This window comes from Micropterus dolomieu, linkage group LG22 (genome assembly GCF_021292245.1).
Source record: "Micropterus dolomieu isolate WLL.071019.BEF.003 ecotype Adirondacks linkage group LG22, ASM2129224v1, whole genome shotgun sequence".
Classification (NCBI taxonomy): domain Eukaryota; kingdom Metazoa; phylum Chordata; class Actinopteri; order Centrarchiformes; family Centrarchidae; genus Micropterus; species Micropterus dolomieu.
In genome coordinates, this window is record NC_060171.1 from 29,706,203 (window position 1) to 29,725,606 (window position 19,404).

The 19,404-nt window shown below is 41.2% G+C and overlaps 1 protein-coding gene across 1 annotated transcript; it reads left to right on the forward strand.

Annotated features, from left to right (window-relative positions):
- Window positions 1-6,633: 6,633 nt before the first annotated feature.
- Window positions 6,634-15,831, forward strand: det1 (DET1 partner of COP1 E3 ubiquitin ligase). Its single transcript, XM_046036562.1, has 9 exons — window positions 6,634-6,964; window positions 7,568-7,925; window positions 8,151-8,417; window positions 8,518-8,730; window positions 8,856-9,079; window positions 12,311-12,440; window positions 12,899-13,089; window positions 13,946-14,137; window positions 14,959-15,831. The coding sequence occupies exons 2-9, from the start codon at window positions 7,677-7,679 to the stop codon at window positions 15,146-15,148; spliced, it is 1,656 nt and encodes a 551-aa protein (XP_045892518.1). The 5' UTR covers window positions 6,634-6,964; window positions 7,568-7,676; the 3' UTR covers window positions 15,149-15,831.
- The last annotated feature ends 3,573 nt before the right edge of the window (window positions 15,832-19,404 follow it).

Sequence of the window (19,404 nt, forward strand, 5' to 3'; positions counted from 1 at the left end):
CAGAGAGAGCAGCTATGCAGCTGCAGCTCAGCAGAAGGACCAAAACACAGTAACACACAAACTGAAATGTCCAAATACTGGATTTACATTTTTATGCTAATGGTTTAGTCAATTTATGTTGTCTATCACTTATGGTCCTTATTGGATAAAGTCTTGTACAATCACACCTCCCTTTCATATTGTGTCTCAGACTGTAAACAATTGTACGCCTCAACAGCGAGCGCTATCATAATAATAACATACAGAGGCTATTCCTTTTGACACAATCTACTTATATTGCATTTCTTTATTCATAAGCATGGCCGGTAACACCTGTAACATGGCTAGTCATTTTAAAAGGGGTGTTTTGGTGATGTAGTAGTAATTTCAAAAATCGCTTTTAATTGGAGCTGAAGGCTCAGGACTTCTACTTGTTATTTTTGTGTAGGAAGTAGAAATAAAAGGTAATAAAGTTAGAGACTTGTCAATTCTGCCATTAACATAAACAGCTTAATGACATGATAAAAAACAAAAATCTGTAAATGGAACCAATGATATTTCTTATTTTTATTGTCAGCAAATCAAGATCAAAACCAATATTGAATTCATCTTATTAACAAATATTGTCTGTGTATCCAAAGCCTGATATATTATATACTGTATTATATTCCTGTGTGCCGTAGAGCTCTATTGTTGACCGAACACTATTAAAAACACAACAGTGAGCCACACTGATGCACTGGGTGACGTGTTTTTTCATCACCATGAACACATAGTTTGAGTCAATCCCACATACACCCAAGGTGTACCAATATCCAGCGACTACTGAATTGTCCCTAGCAATACTTTTTATCAGAAAAAACCACTGTTGTCCGTCAGTGTCTAGTCAATATATTTGCTACACAATCGGTCAAAAGTCAGCCACAAATAAGGAAAAGAGTGACATAAACCAAAATTTGGCGTTGTAGTGTGTCGACTACAACGGTATATTAGGGCCACTGTTAGAAAAATCATACAGTTATTTAGACTTGTAAAAAGTTTGGAGTGCAGTGTGCCCTCTGCTTTGTTTGGGACTGTCTCACCGCTCGAGGATGCTTCCCAATGAAGCGGCTGAGCCGCACTTTATCAGAGGTGCTAAAGTTAACGTTTGTGTGGATATGTGGTGTTTTGGTGGTATATGTGTTTTCACTTAGTTTTCGTTTTGCACTTGTCTCATCCAGGAGAGTCCCACACAGGGTTCCGTGTCTGTCAGAAGGGGATACTACCACATCACTAGATGCCTACATGTGTGCTGACTCAGCAGGGATGCTTGCTAAGATAAGCAAGCTGAGCTCAACAAGCTACTGTGGATAATACTACGTTCGAGCCACATTAGCAGAATGGGAAATATTAACCTTTTGCTCAGAGGACATGTCACAGGCAAAGCACTGCCCAATGTGTAAAACATGTGGTTAATCATAGCTGACTTCTGAATGCTTCAGTTCCAGGGTCCTGGTCTTGTTCACGCTAGCTCACTGTCTCACTGTGATGACTTACTGGGTCGTTAATGTTATCAGTAACACCTGTACTTTTGCTTCTATGACAATTCAAAATGCCTGCTGTGAAAAATGGGAACAGCTCTTGTTGTTCCAAACGTAGTAGTCTTATGTGGTCACACCACATGGAAAGTGATTCTAAATTAGCTTTCTTTACGGTGTTACATACAATATTTGCAGTGGTTTGTTAACAAGTGAAATCAGGTACAAACAAGCAGTGTTAGTTCCTTTTAAACCAAACAGTAATGGTGTTACTATTGGATTTAATTTTATATGCAACTGCCAGCGGTGGTGGTTTTGCAGCCATTTTTCCTGCAGTTCTTGTTGCCGAGTGGGAAAAACTGTAGCTGTCTGAAATTACCCTTATCTCTGGCTTATGAATAGGAGGCTGATGTGAACAGATTTTCCCACTTGGCACAAGGTTTACAGGCAGGTTGGCCTTTGAGGTGAATACGTAGAATTTTCTATTAAATGGTATTAATTATATGCAAATGGGTACCTTACTGAACACTGCTGCTATGATATTGCACTTTTCAGCCACAAGGACATTTTTGGCAACCTGCAGTTTGTCACTCATGGATTTAAGTATAAAGCTGTGGAGCATTAAAACAGTGGGCTAAGCTACAGCAGCTGCTGCCATATAATGCAGGACACGAGGAGGAGAGATGCAGGTTGGGATATTATATACTATAACATGTGCAACCGCCTTTGCTTTTTGATACAACATGACAGAGTTACTTTTACAAATACCATTTCCAAATACTGCCAGAGACTGATGGACATGTTCTTAAAGCACAGTTGTTTCCTTCAGCCAGCACTCTGCCAAAGAAATAATAACAGAAAAGTGGCCATCACTCTGCTTTTCAGCTCACACTCTCAAATGGCAGAAATTACAGGCCTGCTTCGGCTCTAGCTGTTGAGACTCGGCTGTAATGTGTACAGCCGCTCAGTCCCCCACTAAGGCCATTCGCCTCTGACTGCATTGGGAACGTGAGAGAGTAGTGAGGCAAGTTTAGGTGACCTCTTTTTAAGCTCTTCCTTTGAACATGGTCTCTTTTTCTTTGGGGGAAAAAAATGGTAAAATAATTGTGCCCCTGACTTCTCATCTCATGCTGCTAACCTGAGCGAGGGGAAAGCTTGACCCAGTGGAAAGAATTAGCCGTGTCCAGTTTATGATCGATACTCACCTAATTTCTGATGCTTGTTCACTGTTATGAACCCAATAACTGCGCGCGCACACACACACACACACACACACACACACACACACACACACACACAGATAAATACACTGATTAGCACTACAGCCATTATCTTAAAGCCTGGTGAATGAGGAAAATAAGGGGAAGTCAATTACAGAAAAAACAGACCTAAAAAACAAGTAAAATACTGACTCAGAACTGTAATTGTGAAATGACATTGTTTTGTTGTTTGCAATGATCAAGAGGAAGGAATGGAAAATTTAAATGTTTCACATTACATAAGCATGTGCAAACACATGCAAACACAAACACACACACTGACAAACGGGTGTACTGGCTGTAGCATTTTCACTATCCTTCCATTCCCCCCTGGTAACTCACGTCTAAAATTATGCCTCACTTGAAGGAAATTGAAATGGAAAATGTGGAACGTTTAGCAGGAGGGTTCCCTTATAACCAATTACATACAAGAACCAGAATACAGCTTCCTGAGGCTGGGGAGTTATTTTCAGCTAAAATAAATAACAGGAGGTTGGAGAAAATGTATATGATTAATTGAGAACTGTGTGTTTTTTAATGTGAAAATCAATTAAGCTTTACCAAAAGAAATCATGCATGCACTTTTCACTGTGGAATTTCTCAAGACTTTAAAAAGCTTGATGTCCAAATGATTCATGCTGAAATGACGAGACAAGCACTGTGTATGTGTGTGTGTGTGTGTGTGTGTGTGTGTGTGTGTGTGTGTGTGTGTGTGTGTGTGTGTTTGTGTGTGTGCGTGCGTGCATGTGTGTGTCTGTGTTGTGTCCTGCGTGTATATTTAACCTATGAACTTTTCTTGTGCATGTCTGAATGAGATGTGGTTTAGGGGAGCTCACTGAAAAGAAAGAAGAAAAAAACAAATTTCCATAAAATATCCAAGTAACAGCAGTTGTCTCTTATTTGTGATGTTGTCACACTTGGCTTGTGCCTCCCCACTTTATATGCCCGTCTAAGGGTAAATATATTCTGAGTGGTATCAAAGGTCTGGCCAGGACACACATACATATAAAATTGCTGCTGGCTCTAATTTATGGTTGGATGTCAGTTAACGTGTGTTGTATTACATTTATTTTCATAGACGCCTGCACCCTCAGCCAAGACACCACAGGTGGATTATGAGACATAGTATGTATCACTGTGTACTGTAATTTGTTTGATTGTGCCTTATTCATAAGTGTATTGTGCCCATTGTGTTTTTCTATGTAAACGTGTGTATTTACAATTTATGAGTGGTTCTCATATCTGTCTTATGTGTGCTGTCTAGTGTGTTCCTATTGTTTTATTATGGCCAGGGGTGGGTCCAAATCACTAACATTAAGCACTATGCCATGTAAGGAATTGTGTCTGTCACAATACAAGCTCAGCACAAAAACATATGAAGGGGGAGCAACAACGTTGTACTGTATTTTTCAATAATTTAACACTTCAGAGAAGTGACGTGAAGAAGACATTTAGGGTACATGCAGCCTTTGACCGACACTAATAATACTAATATCAGAGGGTCCAGCTTTGGGGCCCCCTGACCCTTTGGGCCCCTGGACCTGTAGGCCCGTTCATTAATCTGTCCATGCAGGCAGAGAAAAGTGTAGTCTATAGCTGCATCTTCCTCTCACCCGACTCTCTCACAGTCCGGCAGTTCACATTTTGCTGAGGAGACTGCGGCAAACTGGTCTGCCATAATGCATCTGTGAATCACTGTAATTTCTCAGAAAGAAAGCAGAAATCATCCACTGTCACAAAAGACACAGAAAGTTCATGCTGCATAAGGATTGGAAAGTTACAGTGTTAAAATGTCCTATGATGCTCTGAAATTAGGCTGGATTGAAAAGTTAAAAGCTTTTGTTAAATGCCAAACACAACTGTCTGAGTAAAAAAAGAGAAAATGGTAAAACAATATATTTCTATTTGCTCCCCATGCTTTGAATAACCTTTTCTAAGTGCCTTTTATATAGGAGTTTTATCAAGTCAATGAATTTGCTCTATACTTTTCATCCAGATGTCCTTTAATGTAAATGCTCTTTTGGATATTCTGTTTATAATGATGATAATAACGGCTTTGCACTCTGTTCAGACCCATTATTTACTGTTCCAAAAACAGGAGTTAGAGAGCTCAACTTTTTCTCTCTCTGTCTTTTTTGTCGTCCATTTTTTAAACATTATACATAAGACCTGTTGTTGTAGAAAGTCACTACTTGAACTGGTTGCATTTCTTTACCATCCCTTATTTCCGCTGACTGCTGAAAAGAGAACAATTTGAAGTTTTCATGTAACTCCATTTTGTGTTAGGGTGATAGGGCCAAAAGCATGCAGTTAAGAGCTAAATGTGCTGTTTCACCTGGAGAGGTGAGCAGGAAGAATAGACACTGTCCACTTCTGTAAAAAGCACAGAAGGATGGAAAAATGATCTTAAATAAGCACTGTGTCTTCTGGCAGATACACTAAAATGTGTATAAAAACACTCAGATGTAGACTGTCCATCTCTTCTCTGCTTCATGGACTGATGCTAAAAGCTGAGGCGAGGGTCCTGTGTAGTGAGCAGTTTATTAGAAAATAACAGAAGCACAACCAGAAGATACTACACAGTTTCTATTTTGAATTGCTCCTGTGTGGGTTATTACACACACATACTGTATATATATATATATATATATATATATATATATATATACACACACACACACACACACACACACACAATGATGTTAATGATGTTGAGGCACAGACTGGACACACAAACACGGGCACCGCTCACAAACTTTACACAAAGACACACACATCCACACATGTTGAAGCACAGGTTTAATCAGGCATAGTTGAAAAGGAAAATGCCATTAGATTTTAAAGTGGATAATTTCACATCCTTCCCTCCATTCATTTCTTCATTTTTCTTTTCAAAATGTCCTTTTATGCCCGCTACATGTGCTTTTATGGAAAATTACAACATTTAAACGAGACTCTTTGGTCAGGGATAATTGCACAAAGAACCATTAGCAGTCTTCCAAGACCAATGTACTATGAGCATTTTTCTTTTTCTTTTTATAAAGCTATTCTCAATCCGTAAGAATATGCCTCATAAGAAAGAGGATAATCATAATTTAATTATCTGTCATTATGGGGAGCAAAGCACAGGTCACCTTGGGTTCACTTATGCTACATGCTGTTATAAACAAATCAATTAAATGAAATAGGCTAAACAAACAAGACAGTTATATACACTGTAGGTACAGTGGCCAAAGGTCTGTTGTTTTCCTCTGCTGAAGCGATTAGAATCATATTCAATGTTAGCTGGAGCACTCGTGCTCCTCACCTGCAAACCCACCTACTGATCAGTTCATTGGTGAGTTAAGTGAAATCACTGCAACACTTAAAATTGAATTCAGTACAATGTTACACTGGGATGCACAGAATTATATTTCTAATAGAATAGTTTTAGTTAGTTTTGAGTTACACACGTCTACAGTAGATTATAATTTCAATCTTATTTTGGTCAGTGAGGTTATTTCTAGTAATCAGTTTGAAATGTACAATTTTTCAAAAACCTGACTGCCTATTGCTTCTAATGAACTATTTTGAGTAATCAAAAATGCATGTATTCATTTATCTTTAAATCCATCTAACTAAAGTACTGTGTTATACTGTACTGTAACCATTATGTAAACAGTGTTACTTTGATGCCATTACATGTCAGCTCAGTCGTGCCTAACGTTGCACATTACTGTTTCCGATTTTGGTAGCCTTCAGCTGTCATCATCACAAATCCATTAGATTTTTGATACAGATGTTAAAGGTTGCAATACAATTTCTCACCTGAGGATGATGTGGTGGCGCTGTTTAAAATAGCTCAGAGCTACAGTGCAGCGATGCTGTCGTCTTCTTCTTCTGGTTCCTCCGCGGCTGCCTCACAACAAACATAGCGGCTCTTTGACACTTAAAATGCTTCAGGCAGTCGGATATTTGGAGAAATGTGATAGGCTACAGTTACTTTTGCACTTTGGGAAATAAATGAAGCTGGGCGTTTGCCACTGACGTGAGGTACAAGCTAGCAGTCGGTAACGTTAGCTAACTGTAAGTTGTCGAGCTTTTACACCTACCTGCTTTTGCTAACACAACCGGTTCGATAAGGAAGCATAAATCGTCAGAACACCGGCTGAACTTGGAGGACCTAGAAAGCTTCTCAGTAGCGGGCTCGCTGGCTTTTAAAAGCAAGAAGTGAGTAACAGCGTACTGTGTTAATTGTCTTGGAATATAGGCATAATGTTCGGTGGCTGCTCTTAATTGTCGAGTTGGCTCAGCTAGTGGCACGTTTTAGACCAGGGTCTTAGACTTGTAATGGGCTCAAAATCAAACCAGACTCGGATATCTGGACAGAGCAGAAGGACGCTGCTGTTGTCACTCCTCGCATTTAGCACATGAAGATCAGTTTCCTCGTCGTATGGAGTATAAACGTCACTCAGTCTGTGAAAACCTCTCTATAATGTCTGCGGCTCATGAAGAGCTTTCTGAAGTCTGAAAAAATAACCCCGAGGATGTCATCAGTGCTCTTTAAAGTTCTCAGTTTGTCAGCAGCCAAGAAACTCAAAAGTTTTCAGTGACATGAAAAAACACCCTGCACATTTGTGCACCTGTAAATAGCAAATATTTTGTGGTTTTACTTGATCACTGACTTAAAATGCTGAATCTGTTATCAACATTGGAATTTATTACTGTCATTTTTAATCAAGTTATTGACTTCAGTTGATCATTTCAGCACTGAAACTTATTTTACTTGAAAACAGCGCTCATTGGTTCTTTTTCTCCCCTGACTCTCACTAGAAAACACAGATAACAGGACTGTACTTGTGATGTAGTCGTTTCACCGTACTGGCCGCCTGTCTTAACTACTTTCTGAGGAGAAGTTGGAGATCATTCTCTAATCACAGCGATGGATGACGACACCCCAACCCTGAAGCCAAGACGGATCCAGAATCAAAACGTGGTTCACCGTCTTGAGAGGCGGAGGATCTGTTCGGGCCAACCCGGAGCTCACTGGTACAGAGTACGTTGCTTCCACCAGAACCTTTTCCCCAACTTCACTGTGGTCAATGTGGAGAAGCCCCCGTGCTTTCTTAGGAAGTTCTCACCAGATGGACGCTGCTTCATCGCCTTCTCTTCTGACCAGACTTCTCTGGAGGTAAGAAGAGAGAAGCCTAACTGTTAACTCTGTTTTCCTTTATATTTCCCCTCTAAGCATTTGAGTTAGACTCCTTAAATACCACATATTGTATGATTTTTATCTCCCAAATGTCAAAAGCAACTGGCCCAGACTGAAACTAACTTGCTTCGTCCAACTACCCGATTTGCCTGAACAAAGAGATGAAGAAAAAACTGTCTTCTAATCTCAATGTTCCTCCTGTAGATATATGAATACCAAGGCTGCCAGGCAGCTCAGGACCTGCTGAGAGGCCAAGAGGGAGAGACTCTTCTAACAGCCAATGACCAGCGTTCCCTCAACATCCGAGGCCGCCTGTTTGAGCGCTTCTTCTCCTTGCTCCATGTCACTAATGTGGCCTCAAACGGAGAACACCTCAACCGGGAGTGCAGCCTCTTCACAGACGACTGCCGCTATGTCATTGTTGGGTCGGCTGTGTATGTCCCAGAGGAGCCGCCGCCATACTTCTTTGAGGTAACCACATCATCAAACTTAGTACAAATTAACAAGGAAACTCATAATTACATAGTTTTGCTCAGACTGTCCCTTTTGTCCATATTCCATCTCCCACCAGGTGTATCGTAACAACGAATCTGTGACTCCCAACCCCCGGTCACCTCTAGAAGACTACTCCCTCCACATTATTGATCTCCACACTGGAAGGCTGTGTGACACCAGGTCCTTCAAGTGTGACAAGATCATCCTGTCCCACAACCAGGGCCTCTACCTCTACAGGAACATCCTGGCTGTGCTGTCGGTCCAGCAGCAGACCATCCATGTGTTTCAGGTGAGCACGTTCATTATTTCAAATGTAAATTTGCTCTAAATCTCTGCCGCTGAAAGAACAGATTAAAACCCCAATGTATCATCCTCGTTTTTTTTTTTATCTTCCTTTATCTCTCTTCTTCCCAGGTCACACCAGAGGGAACATTTCTAGATGTACGGACCATTGGGCGGTTCTGTTATGAGGACGACCTCCTTACTCTTTCAGCGGTTTACACTGAGGCTCAGGCCGAGAGTCAGCCGGGCTTCCCTCGTCTGTACACTGACAAGACCATCAATTCGCTCAAGCACAGGCTGCTGGTCTACCTGTGGAGGAGGGCTGAGCAGGATGGCAGCGCCACCGCAAAGAGGAGGTATACGACTCTCCTCTCATGCTCTCAGTTGATTTTTAATTTTTCACTTACCAAGTCACAGGGGCCAGGGCAGTATTATTGAGATTTCATTTAGAAGTCCTAGTATATTGTATCTGACAGGTCCTTAAGTGTGTCTATGTAATATGTAGGAAGCTGGTCTGCCCTGTTAGTGGGCTGCAAGGCTGCAAGGGACCTTTTACTTCAGTTAACTTCATTCATCCACTGTTTCAGTTAAACCAGAGAGAAAGAATTAAGAGCTCTCTTTTATCTTCGCTGTGTCTAACCATTTTTTGACCAAAACATTCCAGGAACTAGGGAACCGAAGGAACTAAACTAGGTATTAAAAGTCCCTGTTTCACATTCCTGTTTCCATCACATCTCCGTTAGCAATTAGGCACAATAGACAATTAGTGGTTTGGTGAATTTTATAATGACAGAAACAAAATGCATTTTTCCAACACAGGAAAACAGCAACAACGCAGAGTTATTGTTATTTCCTTGCGTTGTGAATGAAGTGGTACACAAGTTGTTGTTGCCACACTGTCTGTGTTTGACCAATCAGCAGCGGTCAGCCCTACAAACTCTGCCTCCATAGTTCCTGAACCATCAGAAAACACTTCCTCTGAACCAGGAGCTTTTCTAACACAGCAAGACCGCACCTCAAATCCTGTTTAAGGCCACGATTGAATGAGAACATGGCTTAAACTAATGTTACAGTTACACTATGTGACAGTCCAAAATCTAAAACAGGGCTGTATGTACACATTGCGCTGGTGCTACACAAGTTTGGTGTTTTGTAGCACAGAAATTATGCTTCAAATGGGCAGGAATGGAAAGAGTACAAGAAGGGGTGGTTATGGGAAAATGTTTTAAGATGATGTATACTACGACTCTATACTACTGTAAATTAAAGAATGTCCAAAGGCGTCCAGGTATCTCACCTGATTCAGCACATACCACATATCAAGGTCTTACCGCAGTGGTCCGAGTTCAAGTCCAAACCCTTTGCTGCATGTCATCCCCTCTCTCCTGCCATACCAGTCTCTCTCTACTGTACTGTCAAAATAAAGTGAACTACCAAAAGATTTAAAATTCAAATTATATATATTATAAATAAATTGCACTAGTGTACTAGCGTAATAACATCAGCAGCATGAGTCCTAATCGCCAAACCAACAATAAATTCCTTTTCTATAGACAGCACTTTGCAGCCTGTGAATACAACTGATTGTCAATTAGAAATATGCAACCGCCTTCCTCAGTGTAGCCTAGAATTAACCAGACAAAACACAGACAATCAAACAAAAATGACCAACAATAAATAAAAGTCCATGGACACCGCAGCGTGTCCAACTAGTGTTATTAATCCACATAAATGAAATAGCCTGACACTTGTTATAGAATCAGCAGAACAACAGCAAAATAAAACATCACCAAGGCAGGAAACATGGAGCTGTATAGAGAATAAGAAGAGTGAGTTCAGTGAGTTTGGCGTTGCCCTCACCTGTCTGAACGGCATTCTGTGAGTCCTGAGCTTGTTCATTCTTAAAGCATAATATAACCAGTGCACTAAGCCTCTCTGTCCCACTATAACCAGTCCCACTACCATAGAAAGGGAACAAACAGTAACAATTTAAGTTCCACATAGAGATGCAAAATAATAGTTATTGTAGGGGAAATAATACAAATATCAATAAAATAATAATAGTTCTAATAATTATAATAATAATAATAAGACCATAATAATAATTGTAGCAGTGAGTGTCGAGCAGGAACATTTGGGCAGTTGGTAGCTTGCAACCACAGATTCAGACTCTACAGCTCCAGCAGAAACACCTGCAGAGAGCAACAGAAGACGAGGTGAGAAAGCACAAGACTACGGGTGAGGGAAGAAGTTGAGTTAGTAACATGCATCAATGGGATAAGAATGCATACAGATGGAGAGGCGGAGAGAGGAGCTCAGTGCATCATGGGAAGTCTCCCTGCAGTCTAGGCTTATAGCAGCATAACTAAGGGAGGTTTCAGGGCTCACATGAGCCAGCCCTGATATAAGCTTTATACTCCAAGAAAGGCCTTATCCACTACACTGAAGGTAAAAGTTCCAGGATGAACGCGGAAGTCACCTGGAGGATCCACCTTGAGTATATTAGTATTTAGTATTTTGCCAGACCCGGCATGCACCTGTTGGTCACGCAACATTGTGGATGTGTCTGATTTGGGTTACGTGCTCACTGGGTGGTGCATTAGATCAGTGTGTACTTCACTGCCTTTCATAAATAAGGACAGCTGTACATGTGCGTTTGTTATGATTACATTACGATCAAAAACTAGTAAGTCACCAACTTTGCTTACAATGCCCAGACATCAAGCAAATGCGACAACACAGGACATACTGTAGCAATATTACTTACTAGTCCAACAGAAAGAAGGCCAGCTCTGCGTCTTGCAGCCTTTTATTTCTCAAACCTCTAGTTAACGTCCGGCAGCCTCTTGCTGGGTAACTCTTTTTTTCTCTTCTATCTATTTGCCTCTGCCATCAGCTAACGTTATGTCTGCAGAGGCTTTACATTGTACATACTTTTTGCTTCTTCTTCAATGATAGTGACATCATTCACCATTCAGCACTTTGGTCACCTGTGGTTGTTTTTAAATGTGCTTATAAATAAACTTGACTTGACCATTATTTTAAGAAAAAAAAAAACAATGTTGCTTTGAGGTGGCACAACTTTTTATAACTATGCCGATGTACAATAATGCTAACCATAATCATACCCCATAAACGTGATCCTTAATTTTATTGCATTGTGCTTTTTTGTACTGTTCACCAAGTACTAGCCCCGGCGTGTGTGCAGCCACTGTGCACCCCCCACCCCCTGACACTCGGCCAGTGAACGTTTACTTGTAGAACAACATGTCGGTTTTCCAGAGAGTCAGTTGAGTGTCACCTCTCTGGAGCTCTGCCCTCCTGCAGCTGCACACACACCTGCAGCTTCTTCTCTGTAACGGATGCAACTTGGAATGTAGCGAAGTGCAATACTTGGTACACAAAAAAACGACTTTGTCACAGTAATGATAGACTACTCTTCCAAGTAGAATAGCGATGCGCCATCGATTCACCTCACACTCAAACAAGCGGCTCTGTCTCATATCTCATATTTGGTATTTTAGCTTAATAAATGGCTTATGCTAGTATCCATTAACGAAATCGGTGTTTTGTCCTGATGTCGTCAGATTCTTCCAGTTTTTTGATCAGCTGAGGAGGTTGAGGATGTGGAAGATGCAGCTGTTGGATGAGCATCATCTCTTCATTAAATACACTAGCGAAGACGTGGTCACACTCAGAGTCACCGACCCCTCACAGGTAGAAACACACACACACTGAATTCATCCCTCTGTTCTCTTTGTTGCTCTCCCCTGCCTCTCTCGTGTCTTTTGTAGTTGGAGCTGTAAAACAGGGATTCCTCTTTCAGGTCTCCAAGGACACGTTTCTCCTACAGACTCCGTTCAGTACTGTGATTCATTCATGGCAACAGCAACTCGGTCTAATTAATGCATGTTTTATTTACATGAAATCTCAGCCCTCTGACTTCCTTTCAATCAGCTATTTTCATTTCACCTATGAAGAATATATACATAATCTCATATTCAATATAAACATAAATAGAAGCCAAAGCGTGGAATGCTTACTTTTACTATGATGAATCTTTCACTATTCATGACAGTCCTTGGTTTTTCACTATAGAAGACCAGGGCGGATTGTATCCTGGTTTGAAAAATTTTTTTCAGTGTTTCTTCTTCTGTGTTTCTTCTCTGCCACAGCCGTCGTTTTTTGTTGTGTACAACATGGTGTCTACAGAGGTGCTGGCCGTCTTTGAAAACACCTCCGACCAGCTGCTGGAGCTGTTTGAGAATTTCTGTGACCTGTTCAGAAACGCTACGCTGCACAGCCAGGCCGTCCAGTTCCCCTGCTCTGCGTCATCCAACAACTACGCACGACAGGTTCAGAGAAGGTACAGAGGAGAGACATCTCCTTGTATTATTGAATTGAAATACCAAATTTTTTTTTTGTTGCCAAAATTTAATACATTGTAGTTTTAAAATAATAATGCTGGCAAACTGCTGGGTTCGGGGCTCTTTTCTGAATGAAAGGGAAAAAAACTGCACCTGATGCTGTGCAGCCAAATGTCAGGGAGGATTTGAAGATGGTGGTTAGGAAGGGAAGCACATCAGCGGCGATCGCCTGGAGGCCTGGAGGAAGGAGTTTTAGGACTTAATCTGGATATAGAAGAGAGACATTAAGACAGTCAGCGTGGATGGAGGAGCCGTGATTGAATTTGGCGGTTCGACTCACCAGCGTAGGTGACAAAATCCTCTGTGGAAGGTGAAGAGGGCGGACCAGACGGTGGGGGGGATTGAGGACAGAGGAGAAGATAAAGGATAGTTTGAGTGAGGAAAAGAGCTTAGAATTGGATTTTAGAGTGTTGAAAATTGATGTCTGGAAAAAGCAGTGGAGAAATTGAAAGCGGGCGAGCACATTCAGGAAACCTGATTTGCACCACTTGTAACTGGCCAGCATAAGCTTATTTCGTAGTGCTTAGTGAGACATAGGACTATAGTTTAGCCAGGTATGTTTGAAAAAGGTTGCTTAGAATAAACACAGTTGTATTTTCCAACCTAGTTCAGACGTTTGTCGCATCAAATGGGGGCTTTGAGCTGTTAATCTCCAAAGCAAAACAACTAGTGTGTAAACTTACACTTCAGGATCATAGAAAGAGCTTTACAACTAGACCACAAGGCCAGAAGAGACTGCCTTTTCACTATTGTTTATTGTTATTTTGCTGATATCCCTGCCTGTCTGCGCCTCAGATTCAAAGACACCATAGTGAACGCCAAATACGGCGGGCACACCGAGGCGGTGCGTCGGCTGCTGGGTCAGCTGCCCATCAGCGCCCAGTCCTACAGCAGCAGTCCTTACCTTGACCTCTCCCTCTTCAGTTATGATGACAAGTGGGTATCAGTGATGGAGAGGCCCAAGACCTGCGGAGACCACCCCATCAGGTACAGACTCTTATCTGGGTCAATGACCATATTGTCAAATCATGTCACATTATCAATGACAATCCATGAAAAATGTTACTAACAATACATCGCTGGTTCGGCTACCGAGAAGCTTTCATAAGAAATTTGCATTGCAGCAAAATTTGAAACACTGAAATAGGGCTGGGCGATGAAGCCAAAAATGTTATAATGATAAATAAATTTCATATAATTATTATAATCAAAAAATGTCAAATCATGATTTTTTTTTTTTCCAAGTTTAAAGGCTGATTTTTCCTCCTAAGTGAAAATTGAAGAAACCAGATTGTTAATTGTGTTGTTAAACTTTTCTTTATGGTCAGAACGTGACAGACACTTGGATCACTTCACAAATTTGAGGTAGAACAATTAAAATTAAAACAATTATGATCAAATCCTTTTTTAAAAAGAATTTTATTAGTAAATCTTTTTTCAGTCCCCTTTCCTCAACAAAATAAATATCTCAATAGAAAAATTAGGTCCTAATTCATTTGTGAATTAAATTAAATACTGAAATGATTAGTTAGTTTACTTGCTTTCCTTTACCTTTGCTGACTTTGATTTCTCTTGCCTCTGTAGTTAATAAGTGTTCACCTTGGTTTGTTTGAAACTTCAAAAACACTTCATTCATTCATGTAACAGCAGTCCGTTCAGACAGTTCTGTAGCAACATTTGCTACTCACTTCTCTGGAAGGATCTCTAGCATATAGGAGCAGAGGCCTTCAGAAACACACTGGAGTAGGGAAAGAAATTAATGTCACTACTCTCTCTCTATTTTTTGTCCTCCATCCCTTACCCACCAGGTTTTACGCGCGGGATTCCGGCCTGCTGAAGTTTAAGATCCAGGCAGGCCTGCTGGGGCGGCCAGTAAATCACGCCGTGCGACGGCTGGTTGCCTTCACCTTCCACCCCTTCGAACCCTTTGCTATCTCTGTCCAGCGCACCAACGCAGAGTACGTGGTCAACTTCCACATGAGGCATGTCTGTGTGTGAGGAGCTGGTATATATCTGCAACAAACTAAACTCAGGAGAGCCTGTGGACTCACACTTGGAATCAAATCGCAGGACCGTTGGGCTTCTGTTAGCAACTACTGGTGACAATACAGCAAACATGTCCTCCATCAGGAGGCACAAACAGTTTGTTATGTCAGTCACCCTCTCCTCCTCTAGAGAAATCAGCTGTCCTGTCCCTGCATTCGCCTCCTGATGGCAACCACTGTTCCTCTCGCCTTTCCCCCTCCATCACACAGTGGTCACTCCACTTCCTCCCCTCTGCGAGAAGGCAGCAATTCTGCCTTTTCCTTTCGTCTGCACTGCTTCGCCTCCCTTTTCCCCCTTCCTCGGCAGAACAAAGAGGGACCTGTAGGGAGGAGAGGCGGGAATAAGTGTAAATGGAGATGTGGAGAGAGTGATTGATGTGCGACTGAGGTGGGGAGCCGTAGGCAGACGGACCTCTTAGAAGGAACCACAGGTGTTTACGTTTTCCTACCGTGCACTGAAAGCTGCACATTCAAATCAGAATTGCTTATCCAGTTGGTCCGTGACCAACTGTCCAACAAACTTTCTTTTTTCTTACGTGGATGGGAAAAAAGGTAATTTTATTTTATATTGTTTTTACACTTTTTTAAATTTTACTGCTTGTATATATTTTATGCCAATAAAATTGTCTAAATTTTGCTCTCTGTTTTTTGCTGAGCTTTGCAGAAAGTAGAGGGCTGCGAAGAGATGGGGAGCATTTTTGCATTTTATGTATGCAGTTAGTTTTATACAGTAGCTATGGTTCAATATTAGTTTAAGCTCTTCTCTGTTTGTGAGAGTACTTTAATACTGGACAGGGAAAAGCTTGGTGTTGCAAGAAACCTGAAGTAAAGGGGTGTGTGTGTGTGTGTGTGTGTGTGTGTTTGTAGACATGGGGGTGTTATTATCAAATGTGGGTGGGAAAGCATTAGAGTAGAAAAACCAACATATCTAATAATCTATTTCTTAACTGACTGCACAGACCGAGGACAGTGGTTCTCAGAAGCATCTCACTGCGTATGTTAATGTCATGGAGACTTATAATGAACCTGAAATGGTTGCGCTGCATATGGAGAGAAGACAAGACAGTGTAAGTGTCACATTTAATTTAAATTCTGATCCCTGCAGTCTGCTCTCCTGCAGTGTATAGGATCATAATGTAGCTATTTTATATCCGGTCCATCTGTTGCAGACTAAAGCGGCAGACATCTGTTTAGCTCAAATTTGTTATTAAAAACACACAGATATAAACAAATATGCAAATGGTCAGACACCCCCACCCCTGACATGAATGCAAAGTTACTAATATCTGAACAGGCACCCGTGTATAATAAACAAAGGCAAAAATGCACACACACAAGCAGCTGCAAGAGGTCATGCTGGCATGGAAAGCAGGTGCTGAGGGATTAAGTGTTCTCCCAGCCTCTGGTTACACACTACAGTGGACCTGGGAGAGGTGTGTGTGTGTGTGTGTGTGTGTGTGTCGGACTAACATGGGTTTAAGGCAGAGGGAAGAAGGTATTTATGGAGGGAGAGATGAAAGAATTGGTGATGAAGGGAGGTAGAGATGCGAGGATCGATGTGGTGTGAGTGCAGCGACCGTATTATGCAGCTGTTAAGTTTTGCTTAAGCGCAGTAAATACTACCTTGTAGATCGAGGCTTAAGGGGAAGCCACGTTATGTCATTGTCATTATAGTGTGTTTGTGTAAGCTGGTGTGTGACAACATGCTGTGATAATCAACTAATTACAGGAAGTGCACACAGCAGGCACACACAGGCCTAGATACAGGAGGACACATTGTCTGTTGTCCTCTCGCCAAACAGATTGCCTATAGAAAATAAAATGTGTATGTCTGTGTTCTGTCGAGTGGGGGAGTGTTTCAAGTCACATTTTGGGCTGTTTTTATCCAGTCAATGCTGCTGGGTTTGATATATTGTCAGTTTTCTGCAGGAAATGTTTAATCTTTAACTCCCCCCTTCATGATCAGCCAGTACATTTCACAGACGCTTAAAGCCAGTGAGGACGCAGGACACTGGAGTTAAAGTTCCTGCTGGAGTCTGAATGCTAACGCATATAATAGATTGCTGCATGAAGCCAACACCTCCTAGTATTTAGCACAATATATGTTATATCTGTCTTATTCTTAACGATCAGGTAAACCTGGCGCCTTCTCCCCCTGACCTTGGTTGCTACGGAAACATAACCGCTCTCTGCTTGGTAACCTAGTCTTTTCTAATTGCTGTTGTCTTGGCAACAGCGTGACCAATGTAATCCAGAAAAGGCCACAATCGTAAGTGTTTCCTGTTGCAGTGCTCGCCCGCTCAGAGCAGAATCTGAACACGCAGAGGCTCATTATATCATTTAGACAACAGTCACCGCCCAGCATCTACAAACTGTCGTGTACAGTGCGAGGTTTAGGCCCTGCAGTGTTGTGGCTGGACGTATTGGCAGGGTTGACACTGAAATACACACAGATGTATAGTAACAGCACTTCTGCAACGTAAAACGCTTTTATTTAATTTGAACAATTACATTGGATTTTTGAGTCTGTTGTTCATCGTTGATTCACAGTGGTCCCGAAAGGAACATCAGATGATTGATTTCCTGTTTTCGTGTGCTGTTCTTTTGTTAGTTCATGGTCAAAGCATAATAATTCAAGCTGTGTCTACTTCCCGAGGTTAAAGGAGCACTTGAAAACACACACACAAATACACACACACAAATACACACACATACATGGAAGGTACCTGACTGCAGGCGCATTATTACAGCAAGATTGTAGAGTGGCTCAGCTAATTTGAAAAAATAGGACTTATCATTAGATTGAACACCTGAGCACTACATGTTGTGATTGAGAAAAAACACTAGCAGATTAGTCTAAACGGTTAAACTAAAACTAGTGACAGGTCAAATAGCTTAAAGTAATGTATAGATGGTGAAACGTACAGCACAAATAGAAACTTGAACAACTGACCTAACACTGACAGGCGTAACAATATCCACTTTTATAAAATAGTGTTAAGTAACATCCAGTTTCAAACTACTTCAAATGAACACATTCAGAACATGGCGGGTGTTGTCCGGGAAGGGGTACTGGAGTTCCTTTGACAGGGATGTTGGCTTAAGTCGGAGAAAAAAGATTGGGAACCACCCTTTTTTGTCGGATTACCAGCTTTTTTCCCATTACAACCGACATGTCAAAGAGCGACGAGATGACTGGAGCATAATGAAAGGTGGTTTAGTGTTTAGTGTCAGCCAGGGATGCTGTCAAGTGGAAGAGGACATATTTCTACACATTCAAAGTCCAGCTGTTACTGTCTTTCTGATCAAAAATGCCTGTTGATAGGCAAATAACTAGGGATGCATTTTACTTTACACTTTGTTTTTAGATGATTTTATTTAAGGCACAGAGTCAGAGAATCGGGTGACGAGGGTATTATGAGTTTTCTTTTGGCTAAAGGGAGGATAGCTTTACCTTTTTTCTCCACCCTGAATTTCTATTTAGTTGTAGCCTTTCGTTAATTGATTATAGTTACTCAAATAGCTACAACAGGATTCTGCGACTCAGGCATTGTGTTGGTTCTTTGATGTACAATCAGGCAGTAATAACCAGTTATTTATTAGGGTGTCTTTATGTAAAAATGGAGCGTGACAGGATTAATCAACATTTCAGTTTGTCATACATTTGGCAGTTTCCAGTTTCACTTCTCATGTATGCAGTGGCGACTACATTATTGTTCTATAAAGATATTTAAACCTGCAGTGCGGAACTTTTGTCTGCTACTTCTGACAGTGAGAGTAATTACACTGTCAACACTGGCTTCTGACGTATAGACCCTCCAATCGTCGCTGGTTGGCATTAAAAACATCACTACCAGTTTGCCAGCGTGGGAACGTCGCCACAGACACCAGATTTAAAAAGAGAGATTAGCCTGGCTGTGATCGGCTTAATCAGCATGGAGTGAACTCATCTGGCAAATGCTTGAATGTAACGGACGTTAATTTATATGTAAAAGTCCTGCTCTCTATCTTTAAAGTGGGGTACACGATTAAACAAATTGTGCTCATTCATTACTTTTCAATATTATTTTGAGACATTGGGGGCAAAAGTTTTTTCTTAGGTCAAGGGGAGGGTCCAGATACAATATTAAAAATGCTGGGTAGAGCCTGCTTTATAAAAAAGTTTAATATACGATTTATCCCCCCCTCCCCTCCCCCGTAATTTTCATA

Coding starts and splice junctions, on each gene's coding strand:
- det1 (XM_046036562.1), top strand. CDS start 7,677: ATGGATGACGACACCCCAACCCTGAAGCCAAGACGGATCCAGAATCAA. Junction 8,731..8,855: donor AGACCATCCATGTGTTTCAG/GTGAGCACGTTC, acceptor TCTTCTTCCCAG/GTCACACCAGAGGGAACATT. Junction 14,138..14,958: donor TGCGGAGACCACCCCATCAG/GTACAGACTCTT, acceptor CTTACCCACCAG/GTTTTACGCGCGGGATTCCG.